Source organism: Vipera berus (genome assembly GCF_964194415.1).
Source record: "Vipera berus genome assembly, chromosome: 15".
In the NCBI taxonomy this organism is placed as follows: domain Eukaryota; kingdom Metazoa; phylum Chordata; class Lepidosauria; order Squamata; family Viperidae; genus Vipera; species Vipera berus.
In genome coordinates, this window is record NC_138218.1 from 4,988,164 (window position 1) to 5,004,928 (window position 16,765).

Here is a 16,765-nt window from a genome sequence, read left to right on the forward strand (position 1 = left end):
TGCCTTTTCTTTCCTTTTTCCCTTTTGTCCTACACCTTCCCCTTCCCCTCCCTCCGCTTTCCCATTGTTTTCTTTTGGGTTTTTTAAACTTTTTTTTCTTTTTTGCATTTTATATTACAAACTAATAATAATAATAAAAAAAAAAGAATAATTAGGCTCTGCCAGGAGGAAGTGTACATTACTATCGCTTTCGATAGTCATCAGCTATCAGCGTGATGGATGTGATTTAAAGGTTGAGCTAGCGAAATTGCCACGAGAATACTAAAGACCGGGTGAATTTTCCTTTTGAAGATCTTGTGGCAGAAATGCGGCAAGATAACAGACTTATCAAAGTCGCCCAGGAATAAGAGGCCCAGGGTAATTGGGGTGTTTTGTGACGCCCCTCCAAAGAACGCAGAACTCAAGTTGGGGGCCACGGTTTTAAAAATATTGGGAAGCTTGCAAAGCATCTTGACAGATGATGGTTTATGGGCAAAATGAGAAGGTATTATTGAATAGGAGCAGGAGAAGAAAAATCGTATGGTTTTTGATGATGATGATGATGATATAAATAACAATATAATATAATGATGATGATGATGATGATGTTGGAAGGTTGGCAGCAACCCATGTCAACCATTAGTGCCAGTCAATTTGAGTGTTCAGTTGACTGAGTTTCATGCTTTATGAATAAAAGTTTTATAATAATAATAATAATAATAATAATAATAATAATAATAATAATAATAATAATAATAATGATGATGATGATGATGATGATGATGTTGGAAGGGACCTTGGAGGTCATCTAGTCCAACCCCCTGCTCAGGCAGGAAACCCTATCCCACTTCAGACAAATGGCTGTCCAGTCTCTTCTTAAAAACCTCCAGTGTTGGAGCATTCACCGCTTCTGGAGGCAGGTTGTTCCACTGGTTAATTGTCCTCACTGTCAGGAAATTTCTCCTTATTTCCAGGTTGCTTCTCTCCTTGATGAGTTTCCATCCGTTGCTTCTTGTCCTGCCTTCAGGCGCTTTGGAGAATAGCTTGACTCCTTCTTTGGGGCAGCCCCTGCGATACTGGAACATGGCTATCATGTCACCCCTCATCCTTCTCTTCGTTAAACTACACATACCCAATTCCAGCAACCGTTCCCTATATGTTTTAGCCTCCAGTCCCCCAATCATCTTGGTTGCTCTTCTCTGTACCCTTTCTAGAGTCTCGACATCTTTTTTACATCGTGGTGACCAAAACTGGATGCAGGATTCCAGGTGTGGCCTTACCAAGGCCTTGTAAAGTGGTATTAGTACTTCACATGATCTTGATTCCATCCCTCTGTTAATGCAGCCTAGGACTGTGTTGGCTTTTTTGGCAGCCGCAGCACACGGCTGGCTCCTATTTAAGGGATCTGTTGTGATTCAGGGCCAGCCTGTGGGTCCGGCAGCCGGCTCGGATGTCTCGGATGACTCAGACGAGGGGGAGGAGGAGGGTGTTGAAGACGAACTTGCTGATGATGGCTTGGAGGCTTCGCAGAGCCCCCAGCCAGGGCCCTCTTCTCAGCTGCGCGAGCCCGACAGTGCGGATGATGATGACCCACAGCTGGCCCTGTTCAAGGACGCCCGACGCAGGAGGCAGTCAAGCAGGAGCAAGCAGAGAAAGGCTGTGGGACTCCTCGGAAGGAGGCACAGGGAGGCCACGCCCTGAACTCTAATAAAGGGAGTGTTTGGGGAAGGGCTGGTTGCTGAAAGCAACCGCTCCGTTTGAGGATCACAGTTCCAGTGTTTTGTTTCTTGTTCTGTTGTTTGTGTAATAAATCTTGGCAGACGCCTTCCAGCCTCAGACGCTCTCCAGCCTCTGCCGTTTGTACAGGGGTTGCCTTTCTGCAAGGCCGGTAGCAGGCTGGTACAGAACAGGATCGTCCACTAGGACTCCGAGATCCCTCTCACGGTTGCTACTGTTGAGCCAGGTGCCACCTATACTATACAGTACCTGTGCGTTTTGGTTTTTCTTGCCTAAGCGTAGAACCTCACTGTTTTCACCACTGAATTTCATTTTGTTAGATAGCGCCCAGTGATGTCTCTGTGCGATCGCATTTTTTTTTTAAAGTGAGGCCTTGGAACTGTTCTCCAGGTCGTAATCTGGCAGCTGCATTGGAAGTGGAAAGGCTTAATACATGCACAGATCAATAATTGCACAGATCAATAATTGTGTCACGCCCCAAAAAAATATTTTGATATCAGGAAAAATTGGAGAGATCTCCATCCCAAGGTGGAAGAAATGCAGAATGCTTAAGGAGATTCTCAGCCATCCAGGCCACAGTTGCCCCAAAGGTGCTTTTTTCAGGAGGCAACTGGACTTTCTCATTTTTCTTTGAAGACGTTTCGCTTCTCCTCCCAAGAAGCTTCTTCAGCTCTGACTGGATGGTGCGGAATGGAAGGATTTCTATCTGTCTGCCAGGAGTATAAATCCTCCCATTTCCCCGCCATCCAGTCAGAGTTGAAGAAGCTTCTTGGGAGGAGAAGCGAAACGTCTTCAAAGCAAAGCAAGAAAGTCCAGTTGCCTCGTGAAGAAAGCACCATTGGGACAAGAAGTGTAGAACCAGATCTTAATTCTTGTTTTGGGCTGTGTTGTTTGTTCCCCTTCTTCCCTTCTCTCTCTCTTTCCTTCCTTCCGTCAAGAAGATGGTTCTTCCATCTTTGAAACTGCCTGGTCTAAAATCAAAATGGTCCCTGGAGCAGCCAAAGGCATTTGTGTGGCGGGTTTTCATTGCTCTCCGCAAAGGTTGATGGCTGCTTTTTTTTTTCTTGGTTGACAGGATAGCTATAATATTGTGTTCGCGAGCTCCTTTGCCGATCTATTTTGGAGAAATGCTTTTTTAGCCCTTAGCTGTCGTCCTCTAAGTGGGAAATAATTTATTTCTGATTTTAATAATAATAATAATAATAATTTTATTTATATACCGCCCTTCTCCCGAAGGACTCAGGGCGGTGAACAGGGCAAACATATAAAAATACAAAGATACAAAAGTTAAAAAAGAATTAAACACAATGCCCAAGCTAAAAACAATAAATAGATATATTAAAAACGACAGTAAAATCCCAACCCATCCCCCATCAGGCCAGGCCGGCTTGTTCGAATAAGTGAGTCTTCAGATCTTGCTGTCCCGCCCACCCTTGACTTATGTGCTGCGAAGTTCTTGATGGAGGGTCCCTATCAACCCCAAGTAAGGGACGCGGTGGCTCAGTGGGTTAGGACGCTGAGCTTGTCGATAAGAAGGTCGGCAGTTTGGCGGGTCGAATCAAGGGTGCTGCATAACAGAGTGAGCACCTGTTACTCGTCCCAGCTTCTGCCAACCTAGCAGTTCTAAAGCACGTCAAAATGCAAGTAGAAAAATAGGGACCACTACGGTGGGAAGGTAACAGCGTTCCGTGGGCCTTTGGCGTCTAGTCATGCCGGCCACATGACCACAGAGACGTCCTCAGACAAGCGCTGGCTCTTCGGCTTTGAAACGGAGATGAGCACCGGCCCCTAGAGTCAGAAACGACTAGCACGCATGTGCGGGGGAACCTTTACCTTTTTTTATCAACCCCAAGCAGATTAAAAGGGAACAGAAGTGAGAAAAGAAAGGGAAGTAATGTTCTTATTATAGTGACCTCATAAGGAACATTTTAGGATGTTTCGATGTTCATCAGAGCTTTTGGTAGACAAGTGGTGGAGCTAAGGTGGAACTGTTGAGTTCTTGATGTTCTCCAAGCTTGGTTGTTTTCAGACATTCTGGCCAACATCACTCCTTTTCCTGCAGAGATTTCTTTTCTTTTCTTTTTTTATTGAAAAGTTTTACAACTTTTAAATACAGTGAACTCCCTCCTCCCCCTCCCCTCTCCCCAACCCTACCCTACCCTCCCCCCTCCCTGACTTCCCAGAGCTGAATACAGGGTGTAATAATACAAACATAAACTAAAATATGCTAACAACAAAAATAAAACATTAAGTTCTATCGGACTTTAACTCTCCATAGTCATAATATTAATAAAGTAACAAATAACTAATCATACATCATAAAAACCCACTACTTATTCAAATGCTAAATGAAACTTTTTAGTCCCATATTTATTCTGAATATATTCAATCCATCTCCTCCATTCTACAATATATCTCTGTTGCGATTGGTCTTTCAAATATGCCGAAATCTTTGCCATTTCCGCCAAGTTGGAAACTTTCAAAGTCCACTCTTCTATAGTCGGCAGTTCCTCCTTCTTCCAATATTGCGCAACTAAAAGTCTTGCCGCCGTAATTAGATGCAACATCAACTTAGTGTCTATAACAGTAGTATCTGTAATAATACCCAATAAAAACAATTGCGGAGAAAACTTTAGATGCAGACATTTCTTTGGTGTTGTCCTTCAGATGTTGTCCAACAGCCGCTTCATTATACCAGTGAGGGAACATCAGCCCTGCATTGATTGTATGACCTAGGCTGATTGTGAACCATCTTCAGGAAATTTTTCGAGAACACCAAGAACTCAACACTTGGCGCTTTGCCAAGGAAAGGTCTGGAAAGAGGGGACAGGTTTGGTGACCTCCTTCAGCTCATTTGAACCCAGGTCTTGTGAGTCTCTTTTTCTCTGACACCTTGATGTTCTCATTTCAGTACAGCCGAAAGACACGGCTTGGCATGTTACAATGGAAGGACAACACAACCATCCACACCATCTGGGGGACCCGAACCTCCTGTGCAAAGTGGCAAGCTCAGAATATCAGCATGACACGCAAGTAAGCCCCCGTTTTGAATTCTCCGTTGAGTTGATGGGTTTGAAGGCCAACCACGTCAGCAGCTAAAACAAAAAGATCCTCAGAATTAGGATTTAAGCACCGATATTTTTATCTCTCTCTCTCTCTCTCTCTAACTTGTGAGAGATCAAAGTTACCGTTAGGTCTCTCTCTCTCTCTCTCTCTCTCTCTCTCTCTCTCTCTCTCTCTCTCTCTCTCTCTCTCTCTCTCTCTCTCTCTCTCTCTCTCTCTCTCCTCTCTCTTTCTCTTCCTCTCTCTCTCTTCCTCTCTCTTTCTCTTCCTCTCTCTCTCTTCCTCTCTCTTCCTCTCTCTTCCTCTCTCACTGTCCCTCTCCCTCTCTCTCTCTCTCTCTCTCTCTCTCTTCCTCTCTCTTCCTCTCTCTCTCTTCCTCTCTCTCTCTTCCTCTCTCTTCCTCTCTCTTCCTCTCTCACTGTCCCTCTCCCTCTCTCTTCCTCTCTCTCTCCCTCTCTCTTCCTCTCTCTCTCTTCCTCTCTCGCTGTCCCTCTCCCTCTCTCTTCCTCTCTCTCTCTCTCTCTCTCTTCCTCTCTCTCTCTCTTTCTCTCTCTGTCTCTTCCTCTCTCTCTCTTCCTCTCTCTTCCTCTCTCTCTCTTCCTCTCTCGCTGTCCCTCTCCCTCTCTCTTCCTCTATCTCTCTCTCTTCCTCTCTTTCTCTCCCTCTCTCTCTCTTCCTCTCTCTCTTCCTCTCTCTCTCTCTCTCCTCTCTCTCTTCCTCTCGCTGTCTCTCTTCCTCTCTCTCTCTTCCTCTCTCTCTCTCTCTCCCTCTCTCTCTCTCTTCCTCTCTCTTTCTCTCTCTCTCTCTCTCTCTCTCTCTGGGGGTGGGGGGAAGAATGGACAGTTTCCTAAATTGTCTATGGAGATTCTCAGTCATCCAGGCCATGGTTGTCCCAAGGGCAACTGGACCTCCTTGGCTTTTTTCCATGAAAACGTTTTACTTCTCCTCCAAGAAGCTCCTTCAATTCTTGGAGGAAGAACTTCTTGGAAGAACTCCTTGAACTGAAGAAGCTCCTTCGATGAGAAGTGAAATGTTTTCAAGGGAAAAAAACAACCCCAAGTCCAGTTGCTTTAGGAAAAAACACCTTTGGCTTTCCTTCATTGTATTTGAACCAAGAGTTCCTCCGTCACGTATCACATCAACTTTGCCTCAGCATCTCACGTGGACAACCTTGCTGTGGGTTGTTTTTTTCCTAGAAAGAGTTGGGCTCATTCTTCTTCCGTCTGCTTTCCTTCTCACTTTCGGCCAAGCTCGGTGGAGTGGCCACCATGTTTTCTTCATTTCTCTAAAGTCAGTTCTTCTCCCCTGTGTTTCATTTGCAGCTCTTTTGGTCCTTGGTAGTCACAACACTTGCAACTGCGTCTTTCTAGCCTGAAAAAGCAACACCACCGTTCTTGGTCTATTGCAGGGGTCTTCAAACTTGGCCCTTTGATGACTTGCGGACTTCAACTCCCAGAATTCCTCAGCCAGGCACACGTGGGAGTTGAAGTCCACAAGTCATCAAAGGGCCAATTTTGAAGACCCCTGGTCTATTGCTTGATGGGTGACAGGTCAGATTTAAGGTGCTGGTACTTACCTTTAAAGCCCTACATGGCTTAGGCCCGGGATACTTGCAGGACCATCTGCTGCCGGGAACGAATTCCCATCGCCCAGTACGCTCACACAGAGAAGGCCTCCTCAGGGTACCGTCGGCTAGACAATGTCGGCTGGCGACCCCCCAGGGGGAGGGCCTTCTCTGTGGGAGCACCAGCCCTGTGGAACCAGCTCCCCCCTGAGCTTCGGATGGCCCCAGATCTCCGGTCCTTTCGCCGCGGCCTCAAAACACTCCTTTTCCACCTGGCTGACCTGGACTGACAGGGATTTTAATTATGTTTTTAATTTCTTAATTCTAATTTTTAATTTATTTTAATTTTAATTTTAACTTATTGTACAGAGGCCTTTAATTTTAATCTTATCTTAACTTCTGTATTTATTATATGTTATTGTTGTTAGTCGCCCTGAGTCCTTCGGGAGATAGGGCGGCATATTTATTTATTTATTTATTTATTTTAATTCCATTTATATCCCGCCCTTCTCCGAAGACTCAGGGCGGCTTACAAGCTTAGCAGTAGCCTTCATTCTATGTATATGCCTGCTTGTTAGGGCTTTCACACACACCCCAAGCGGCATTATTACAAAGTCAGCTTAATTGCCCCCAACAATCTGGGTCCTCATTTTACCTACCTGGGAAGGATGGAAGGCTGAGTCAACCTTGAGCCTGGTGGGACTCGAACCTGCACTAATTGCAGGCAGCTGGTGTTACTTAAGGAGGCATTAGCCCACTGCTCCACCAAGGCTCAATAATATAAGTCCCAATAATAAATAAATAAATAAGGTCATCCAGTTGTTGTTACAGCAGGACAATTGTGCATTGACCCCAAAGAAGCAGCGGTGTTAGTTTTGTGAACTGGTCAGGCCATCGGTGCTGGGGGGGGTTGTGTAAGGGCCACGCACCCCTCAAGTGTTTGGAGCCGAGTGACTTCAGCTCAGCTGCGGAATTTCTACCCACCATCAATTGCCTACAAACGCGGGTCTTCCAGTGCACAGCCCCTTCTGCAGGCAGCAATTTGTCTTATTAAGTCATTTAATAGTAATTGATCTCCTTGAATTAGCCATGTTATGTTTTGAGCAATTAGGGTTAATTACAGCCTCGTTTGGCAGAATGGAACCCGTGTAATTATTCCATGAACGAGATTAGGATGTGTTCTTACACAACAGACACACACACACACACGGCGTCGTGGAGGGCATGCTGTTATTTGTAATAACGTGGTTAAGGGTAATTATCGGTCGATAATTCTGGGTTTTCGTTGCCTTGACTGTAGGAGATCCCATTGTCAGCCGTGGCTATTTTTTTTTTTTTTTAAGGGGATCTTGGCTGCTCTCCTCCTGGGTTAAATCTGTAACACGAGGAGTTGTAAAAGGAAAGCAGCACAAACCATTGAAATTTTGGAACGGGTTTCCTTAAGGAACTCTTGCAAAGCAGCCAGCGACACAACAGCCACAAAAATTAGGCTTGAAAAAACGTGCTGGGTGTCACCCAGTTTGTTTGTGTTTTTTTTTTTAGCCAAGTCACATTTTTTGGACAGCATGTTCCCAGATTTCAAAGGAGGGTTGATATAACTGCACCATCTTCCTTTCCTGTTTATATGTAATTTTTTAGCCAGCCGATTTCTTTGTGACAACAGGACCTTCTAATTTAGAGAAAACGAGGACGTAACTATATATGGGCTGGTATGTATGTAATTGCTGCCAGTGGCATTTCTTACCAACCTTGCCTTGGTGTAGGAAGGCCAACGTATTCCTGGCTTGTCAGTAACTCAAGTGGGAAACTTTTTTTTAATCTGCATTTTATTGTTTTGCTGCAAAAAAAAAAAAGGATTGTTTCCGTTAGCGTATTGAGGTTGTTTTTTTGTTTTTTAAAGGGCTTGCAATCAATCTACCAAACTGATTTTGATTAATCTTGGCTTGAGTTAGATTTATACTAGTAAGGCGATAAAACCGACTTCTGGAAAATTCCCTCTTCCCCAGAGATTAACGTTCAGTTAAACTTTCAACGTAAACATCTTAAGTTTAAAAAACAAAAACACTTAAATTTACACTGTATATTTCACTCCCGGGACTGCCTGTAATTTCAAATATTTGTGGCAGTAAATCCTTCTGTTTCTATTTTTTTTTTAAATTTCTCCCCGTCTGTTGATGGTTTTGGGGACCTGTTAGTAGCCTTTCTATCCGTTTGACGAGTAACTTTCACGAAAGAGTTGACTACGCATAAAATATGTTTCTTCCCTGCTTTACAACACGGGTTCACAAAGCTACACGAAGTTTGGCCTGTGTTCCGTACGTTCACCACCGATCACGTTCAGATAATCAGGGTTAAACAGACCTGGATTAATGTGGGGTGGGAAGCCGTCAGATGTGCGCTGGTGTGTATTTGCTCTTTGCCGTGGGATATTTGGCTAAAGAAGGCTTTAAAAGGCCACAATTTTGTTCTTGGTGTGAGCCTCCCAGTGCTTCTCCCACCCCTGGGGCAGCCATACTTCACTTAATGACCTGTACAGTCACTTAATGACTGGATTGAGGAGAGCAGAGGTGGGGGACGTTAATCAAGGCGCCTTGCTTAACAATCATAAGGAGGCTCAATAATAATGATGATGATGATGATGATGATGATGATGATGATGAAGTTGGAAGGGACCTTGGAGGTCATCTAGTCCAACCCCCTGCTCAGGAAGGAAACCCTACAGCATTTCAGACCAATGGCTGTCCAGTCTCTTCTTTAAAACTTCCAGTGTTGGAGCATTCCCAGCTTCTGGAGGCAGGTTGTTCCACTGATTGATTATTCTAACTGACAGAAAATTCCTCCTTAGTTCTAGGTTGCTTCTCTCCTTGATTAGTTCCCATCCATTGCTTCTTGTCCTGCCTTCAGGCGCTTTGGAGAATAGCTTGACTCCCTCTTCTTTGGGGCAGCCCCTGAGAGATTGGAACATTATGGTCCTAACGAGGAGAATCCATATCTTCGGTCACTCCAGAGGGAGAATAGTCAAATTTCCTTTGAGTCCACCAAAGTAGGCTTATCCAGGGCAAATCATGGTCTCCATCCTAACCACCACCATCAGGTCTACTCAGACAAGTCGCCTACACCAGGGATGTCCAAGCTTGGCCACTTTGAGACTTGTGGACTTCATGCTGGCTGGGGAATTCTGGGAGTTGAAGTCCACAAGTCTTAAAGTGGCCAAGATTGGACACCCCTGACTTACACCCTCTTCTTACCACCCAGTAGTTGTTTTTTTCTTTCCTACCAATAGAAGGACATTGAGGAGATAGTTTAGCTTGTCAAACGTGCGCTGATTGTCTACCATTTTTAATGTTCTTACTCTCCCTCTTAAGACGTTCACTATATAAACCCACATTAGCGGTATGTATTCAAAAGCAGCCAGAATGGTGATTATCCTAATCACCAGGGGCGTTCGGATGGAGAAGTTCTTTGGATAATGTGTTTGCTCCTTTCAAAGCTTGATTTGCACCAGGATATTGACGTCGACCATGAAGTGCTCCAGATCCTTATGGTCCCATCATCTACAAACTGCTATATTAGATGGGGAGGTTGGTGCTTTATATGAGTTAATTATGAGGGATAAGAATCCCTCTTTGCGTTCTGCGATGACTCCTGAAGCCCAGGAAAGATGAGCTTTTTTCTCTGGACCACTGTTTCTGAACCCCATCAACTTGAAGATACGTGGACTTCAACTTCCAGAATTCCCCAAACCACACACCTTCAGGTTGATGAGGTTCTGTAACGGTGCTCTGGAGAACTATTGGGAAACACAGTTCTGGACCTTAGCTGAACAGTTTCCTGGTAGCGGTGGTGGTAGAACTTCAGACGTTCTTCTCAACACCTGTAAATGAGTTGTGGAGAGGGCTTTCTGTGGAGGATTGCTCCCATAAATAACATAAATAACACAATTTGAGCTATAGAAAGCCACAGCCCAGTATATTTCCTTCTGCGTTACAAACATCACATCCTGTGTCAAGAGAAATGTTCCTTTCTTTCTGTCCTAGGAAAGAAGCACTAGTGAACTACCATTGTAATTGCTCAAGACTTCATCCTAGATCAGGGGTAGGCCACCTCAGCTCTTTTATGACTCATGGACTTCAACTCCCAGAATTCCTGAGTCACCTGACTCAGGAATTCTGGGAGTTGAAGTCCATGAGTCATAAAAGAGCCGAGGTTGCCAACCCCTGTCCTAGAAGACCTCCAGGGTCCCTTCCAACTTCTTCTTCTTCTTCTTCTTCTTCTTCTTCTTCTTCTTCTTCTTCTTCTTCTTCTTCTTCTTCTTCTTCTTCTTCTTCTTCTTCTTCTTCTTCTTCTTCTTCTTCTTCTTCTCCTCCTCCTCCTCCTCCTCCTCCTCCTCCTCCTCCTCCTCCTCCTCCTCCTCCTTCTTCTTCTTCTTCTTCTTCTTCTTCTTCTTCCTCCTCCTCTTCCTCCTCCTCCTCCTCCTCCTCCTCCTCTTATCCTGAATTAATCTGAGGATCGGGACATGGGAATCTTGGCATCCGTGCAGAGCGAGAGATGATATTTTCCATGGGGTTGTTAGAGAAAGGAAAACCCGAACGGAGAAGACGGCACTCTTTGGCGTGTCCCACGTAAAATACGCACAAACGTAATTGCTCTTTTCCTTTCCTCAAGCAGAGACACCTCTACCGCTGCACTTTAGCAGACTTTCAGATTGAGAAGAAAATTGGGCGTGGCCAATTTAGTGAGGTCTACAGAGCTACTTGTCTCCTGGACAGAAAACCGGTGGCGTTAAAAAAAGTACAGGTAAGAAGGTCTATGGAGATTCTCGGTCATCCAGGTCACGGCTGTCCCAAAGGTGCTTATTCTGTTTCTTTGTTTTTCCCCCCAAAAGGCGACTGGAGTTTGTGTGTTTCGCTTCTCGTCGTAGAAGCTTTCTTCAGTTCTTTTTTTTTTAATTGAAAAGTTTTACGGTACATTTTTAAATACAAAACCCCTCCCCCTCCCCTCTCCCCAAACCTCCCCAACTCTCCCCTCCCCTCTCCCCCCCTCCCCGACTTCCCAGAGCTAAATACAGGGTATAAAAATACAAACAAACATAATCTAAAATATGCAAAGAACAATAAAATATTAAATTCTATCGCACTTTAACTCTTAATAAAATAACTACAAGCTAGTTATACATCATATAAATCCGCTACTTATTCAAATGCTAAGTGAAACTTTTTAGTCCCATATTTATTCTGGATATAATCAATCCATCTTCTCCACTCCACAATGTATCTCTGTTGCGATTGGTCTTTCAAATACGCTGAGATCTTCGCCATTTCCGCCAAATTGGAGACTTTTAAAGTCCACTCTTCTATAGTCGGCAGTTCTTCCTTCTTCCAATATTGCGCTACTAAAAGTCTCGCTGCCGTAATTAAATTCAACATCAGCTTAGTGTCCGCAGCGGTCGTATCTGTGATAATGCCCAATAAAAACAATTGCGGACAGAAGCTTTCTTCACTTCTGACTGAATAGACATCCATCCATTCCAACCATTCAGTCAGAACCAAAGAAGCTTCTTGGATGTTTTCAAGGGAAAAACCAAGTCCAGTCGCCTTTTGATAAAAAAAAGCAAATAAGAACAAGCAGTGCTTTTTTTGTAAAAGAAAAAGGTGCCGGAACTCACACATGTCATACAACCCGCCTTGCCCTACCCTACAAGGTTCCATCCAAAAAAGGTGCCGGAACTCCGTTCTGAGTGTTCTATGAGAAAAAAAAAGCCCTGATTCTATTCTATTCTATTCTATTCTATTCTATTCTATTCTATTCTATTCTATTCTATTCTATTCTATTCTATTCTATTCCTTAATTCTATTCTATTCTATTCTATTCTATTCTATTCTATTCTATTCTATTCTATTCTATTCTATTCTATTCTATTCTATTCTATTCTATTCTATTCTATTCCTTAATTCTATTCTATTCTATTCCATTCCATTCCACTCCATTCCGTTCCATTCCATTCTATTCTATTCTATTCTATTCTATTCTATTCTATTCTATTCTATTCTATTCTATTCTATTCTATTCTATTCTGTGCTTTTTTTGTAAAAGAAAAAGGTGCCGGGAACTCACACACGTCATACAACCCGCCTTGCCTACCCTACAAGGTTCCATCCAAAAAAGGTGCCGGAACTCCGTTCTGAGCGTTCTATGACAAAAAAAGCCCTGAGAACAAGTAAGAACTGCTACCATTGGCTAATTGGGCTGGCCTGTCCTCCTTGCCGGTTGCCGATCATGTGACCCCAGGGACGCTGCGAGGGTCCTAAGCGTGAGGACCTGTCGTAAAGTCACTTTTTTTCAATCCCCGGTGTAACTTCCAGTGGCCGTTGCAACAAACCATCGCAGGTAGAGGACAAACTTGAGTGTTGGTCCTTTCACTTCCATAAAATATAGTCAGCTGAGCTCTAAACAGGGATGTTGGTGTTAAAGAGCCTTTGTTTCCCAATTAGTATGTGTTACAACGCAGAAGAAAGCAAATTTATTTTGTCAACCCAAAAGCGTGGTAACGTGATAAAACCTGCTAGGTCTTTATTTGTAAATGTTTTCTTGGTGCATTTAGCATCTTGTCGAAATTTGCAGTCAGTTACGGGTGGCAGGGTTTTTTTCGGATTGTGGTGTGTTTGCTTTTTTTTTCAGGCTGAGAACCTGAGAAAGTAACAAACTGCATGCTGTTCTTTGCATTGTTCCCTAGTTGTTGTTGTTTTTGCTTTATTTGTGGGTGTTATTTTATTTTTTAATTTTTTATTTTAATTCCATTTATATCCCGCCCTTCTCCGAAGACTCAAGGCGGCTTACAAGCTTAGCAGTAGCCTTCATTCTATGTATATGCCTGCTTATTAGGGCTTTCACACACACCCCCAAGCGGCATTATTACAAATAATGTAATAATGTAATAAGCCTGAAGAATTGCGAGAAGTGGGCAGGTTTTAAAATGAAGGGAGTTAGGAGGGGTTTTTTGTTTTTTTTGAGAACTGCGAGATGCTGTTTTGTGTTCGTCTTTAAACGCGCAACTTCTTTTCTTTCTGAAGATATTTGAGATGATGGACGCAAAGGCCAGACAAGATTGCATTAAAGAAATAGATCTCCTAAAGGTAAGAATCCCTCCAAACTTTTAACGCTGGTCGAAAGGTATTTATTTGACGCTATTTCCTGAGACAGTGGAAGAAGGACCAGCTTCAAACTGCTTTCTGCACCTGCCTTTGATTTCACGCCGGTTGATGAAGCTGTTGCAAACAATAAACCACGGTGGTTTACAACCACTTGTCTGCTCTGGTAGAGTTTGGCAAAAGGCCTGCCGATTCCTGCACGATCTGAGCATTAATTTCAGGACGGTTAACAGAATCAGATGCCTTGGCAAACTTCCCAATCAATTCTAAAATCTAAATTCTGTTTTAGAGGCAGCCAAGATGTCAAGAATGCATTGTGCTCCTAACCGATTGTTGTCAAAGGTTCAGTTGTTTTAGATGATGCCTGATTGCAGGAATCCCTCAGGAAGTGAGGTCCACTGAGGTCTAGCTCAAGGAGAGCACGCACACACGCAAACACACACAACTTTTGTCGTTGTTATTTGGCCTAAGATGACCACCGCTCCTTTCACACACCCCCTCCTCCCCAGTGGAAGCTGAAACAGACACATATCTTCAATAGTAGAGAAGAGAAGACAGCTCAGGATTGTGTAGTTCTTGGTGTTATTGTGAGCGTGGAGGTTCTCCTGCAGATGTTTAGTGAGTAGGCTAGACAACCTCACCAATGGACTTCAGGAAAGCCCAGAGCACATCGGGAACTCAACTGTAACTGTTCTGAAACGGAGAGTTGGTGATTTTTCCTGTTTTTCAAAGAAGGAAGACACTGCAACCTTCCATCAGCGCTGGTTGCCCATCGAGGAGTGTCTAGCACAGTGATGGCGAACCTTTTAGAGACCGAGTGCCCCCAAACTGCCCCCGCCTTCCTGCAGGGCCACCCACCGCCTCCATGGCCCGCCACAGCAGATCACCCGGGTGGCCCAGCAGCGCCCTCTGCCTGCGCCTCGCAGCATCGTCTGCACGTGATGGGACCTGAGGGTGCAGTCTTGTCCCCGCTGCCATGTCCTTGGCGGTTCTGCTCCGCATGGGCCGTGCCCAGGGCTGAGTCGTCCTCCGGGGGGCTGCTGGTGAGGTGGGAGCCACGGGGGGAGGCAGGGCTGGGGTGATGGCACGCGTGCCCACGGAGAGGGCTCTGAGTGCCCCCCCTCTGGCATGCGTGCCATAGGTTTGCCACCAATATCTAGGACAGGGGTAGGCAACCTTGGTTATTTTATGACTCGTGGACTTCAACTCCCAGAATTCCTGAGCTAGCTATGCTGAGGGAAAAGGGAGAGGTTTCCAAGCTGAGCCATGCTGCCTCAGGAATTCTGGGAGTTGAAGTCCACGAGTCATGAGGGGGCCATAGATTCCCCCATGCTGGCTCAGGAATTCTGGGCGTTGAAGTCCACGAGTCATAAAAGAGCCAGGGTTGCCTACCCCTGATCTAGGACAACTTGCCACGGCCAAGTTGCCCCAGCCAACTCAACATGGCCATCTTGCCGCAGGACAACTCGCCACGGCCAACTCATGGATCAAGAGTTAACATTAATATCGAAGAAAAGGTGGCACAGAATCGTGAAAGAAGGCCAAAGGAGGGACGAAATGAAACGTGGAGGACAAAGAGCAAAATAATAATTATTTTTAATTACTTTAAATAATTAAATTGAACGGTCCTGTGGCCAGTTGTCCTGTTCCTCACCGAGGAGGTGGCATCTGAGCTGGCTTCCGAGAGGCGCTAAGTGGAAGGGGATGGTGAAGCGAAGGTTGCCAGATCAGATGCGGCATGACGGTGCTAATTTTCAGCCAAAGAAAGCTCCGGGGGAAGAGGCTTCTCCAGATGGTGTGGGATGGAGCTTAGCCAAATGTCCACACCAGTTAGAATCAAGGGTGGGTGATACCGGAGCGCTCCGGGTGACAAGGGGATCAAGATCTTCCCACCCGTGTAAGATGCCTGAAGGCAGCTACAGATCTTCTCATGTCAACCTCCCTGGGAAACCAGATGTTAAGTTGTGAATATTGCATTAGCTGGGCTGTGAAGAGAAAAAACGTAAGGAGATGATACGGGGATAATTAGCACGTTTCCTCTCCGATGCCTTGTGCAGGATTTTTTTTTGTTGTTGTTGTTCCTTTCCACTTTTTGATTTAATTAAGGCCTCCCGCATATCTCAACATGTCCTTGCTTGGCCAGAGTGAAGATTTTGACCTAGATCTTGGTGAACGAAAGGAGAGCAGGGCCAGGGCTGAAAATCTTACTGAAGGATTGTCTTGTTGGGTCAAGGCAGACTGAGATGAGTGGAGACACTCGAGAGGATATCAAAGTTGTTTTTTTCACGAAGCAACTGAAGAAGCTTCTTGGATGAGAAACAAAACGTCTTCAAAGAAAAAAGGGAAAAATACCAAGAAGGTTTATTTGCCTCGTGAAAAAACACCTTTGGGATAACCATGAATAGAATAGAATAGAATAGAATAGAAATAGAATAGAATAGAATAGAATAGAATAGAATAGAATAGAATAGAATAGAATAGAATAGAATAGAATAGAATAGAATAGAATAGAATAGAATAGAATGTAGAGTAGAGTAGAGTAGAATAGAATAGAATAGAATAGAATAGAATAGAATAGAATAGAATAGAATAGAATAGAATAGAATAGAATAGAATAGAATAGAATGTAGAGTAGAGTAGAGTAGAGTAGAGTAGAGTAGAGTAGAGTAGAGTAGAGTAGAGTAGAGTAGAGTAGAGTAGAACTGAGCTAGAAGCTTGGAGGTCTTCTAGTCCAGCCCCCTGCTCAAACAGGAGAACCCGTTTGCTTGGGAATGAAGTTGCTGGTGGTCCACGGCTTGACCCTAGAAGCATCTGAACTTCTAGCCTGTGTGAATGTTGCCCATGTTAGCTGAGGAAGGAGAGACAGTACATTTATTGAAGACATTTGGGAAATCTAGGGTGGGTGGGAGAGGTTAAGATGAAGAAAAGACACGGGGCAGGCAGTCTCTTTGGATAAACATCTTGGAGACCTCAGCATCTTGGGAACTTGGTATTAGAGATGGTTGATCTTTATGGCAGGGGATCGATTAGATGGTTTGGTCTTCATGTAGCTGACAGGAGATCTGGGAGGAGAACCAATTTGGCCTCAGGAAGACAAACCATGAACCTGACTATCCCAATAAGACCCCCCAGTAACCCTCATCCAATTTGAAGATCCCACAGAAGACCTCTGGAATTGCCTCCTAAGATCTTTCAGGGCTGGACGGGGGTCCTGTCAATCAGCTTCTTTCAGCCCCTCACCCTATTTGTTAGAAAGCATTAAAGAGAGAAATCT

The 16,765-nt window shown here is 44.4% G+C and overlaps 1 protein-coding gene across 4 annotated transcripts in view; it reads left to right on the plus strand.

The window, feature by feature from the left end:
• NEK6 (NIMA related kinase 6) overlaps positions 1–16,765 on the plus strand; it is a 72,326-nt gene that overhangs the window by 27,760 nt on the left and 27,801 nt on the right. Inside the window, exons 2-4 of one of the 4 annotated variants that reach the window (XM_081339637.1) lie at positions 4,628–4,749; positions 11,009–11,140; positions 13,414–13,476. In XM_081339637.1, coding sequence (XP_081195763.1) covers positions 4,660–4,749; positions 11,009–11,140; positions 13,414–13,476 — 285 coding nt within the window. In that variant the 5' untranslated portion in view covers positions 4,628–4,659. The remainder of the gene's footprint in view (positions 1–4,627; positions 4,750–11,008; positions 11,141–13,413; positions 13,477–16,765) is intronic. The other 3 variants (XM_081339638.1, XM_081339639.1, XM_081339640.1) reach the window with 3 other exon arrangements.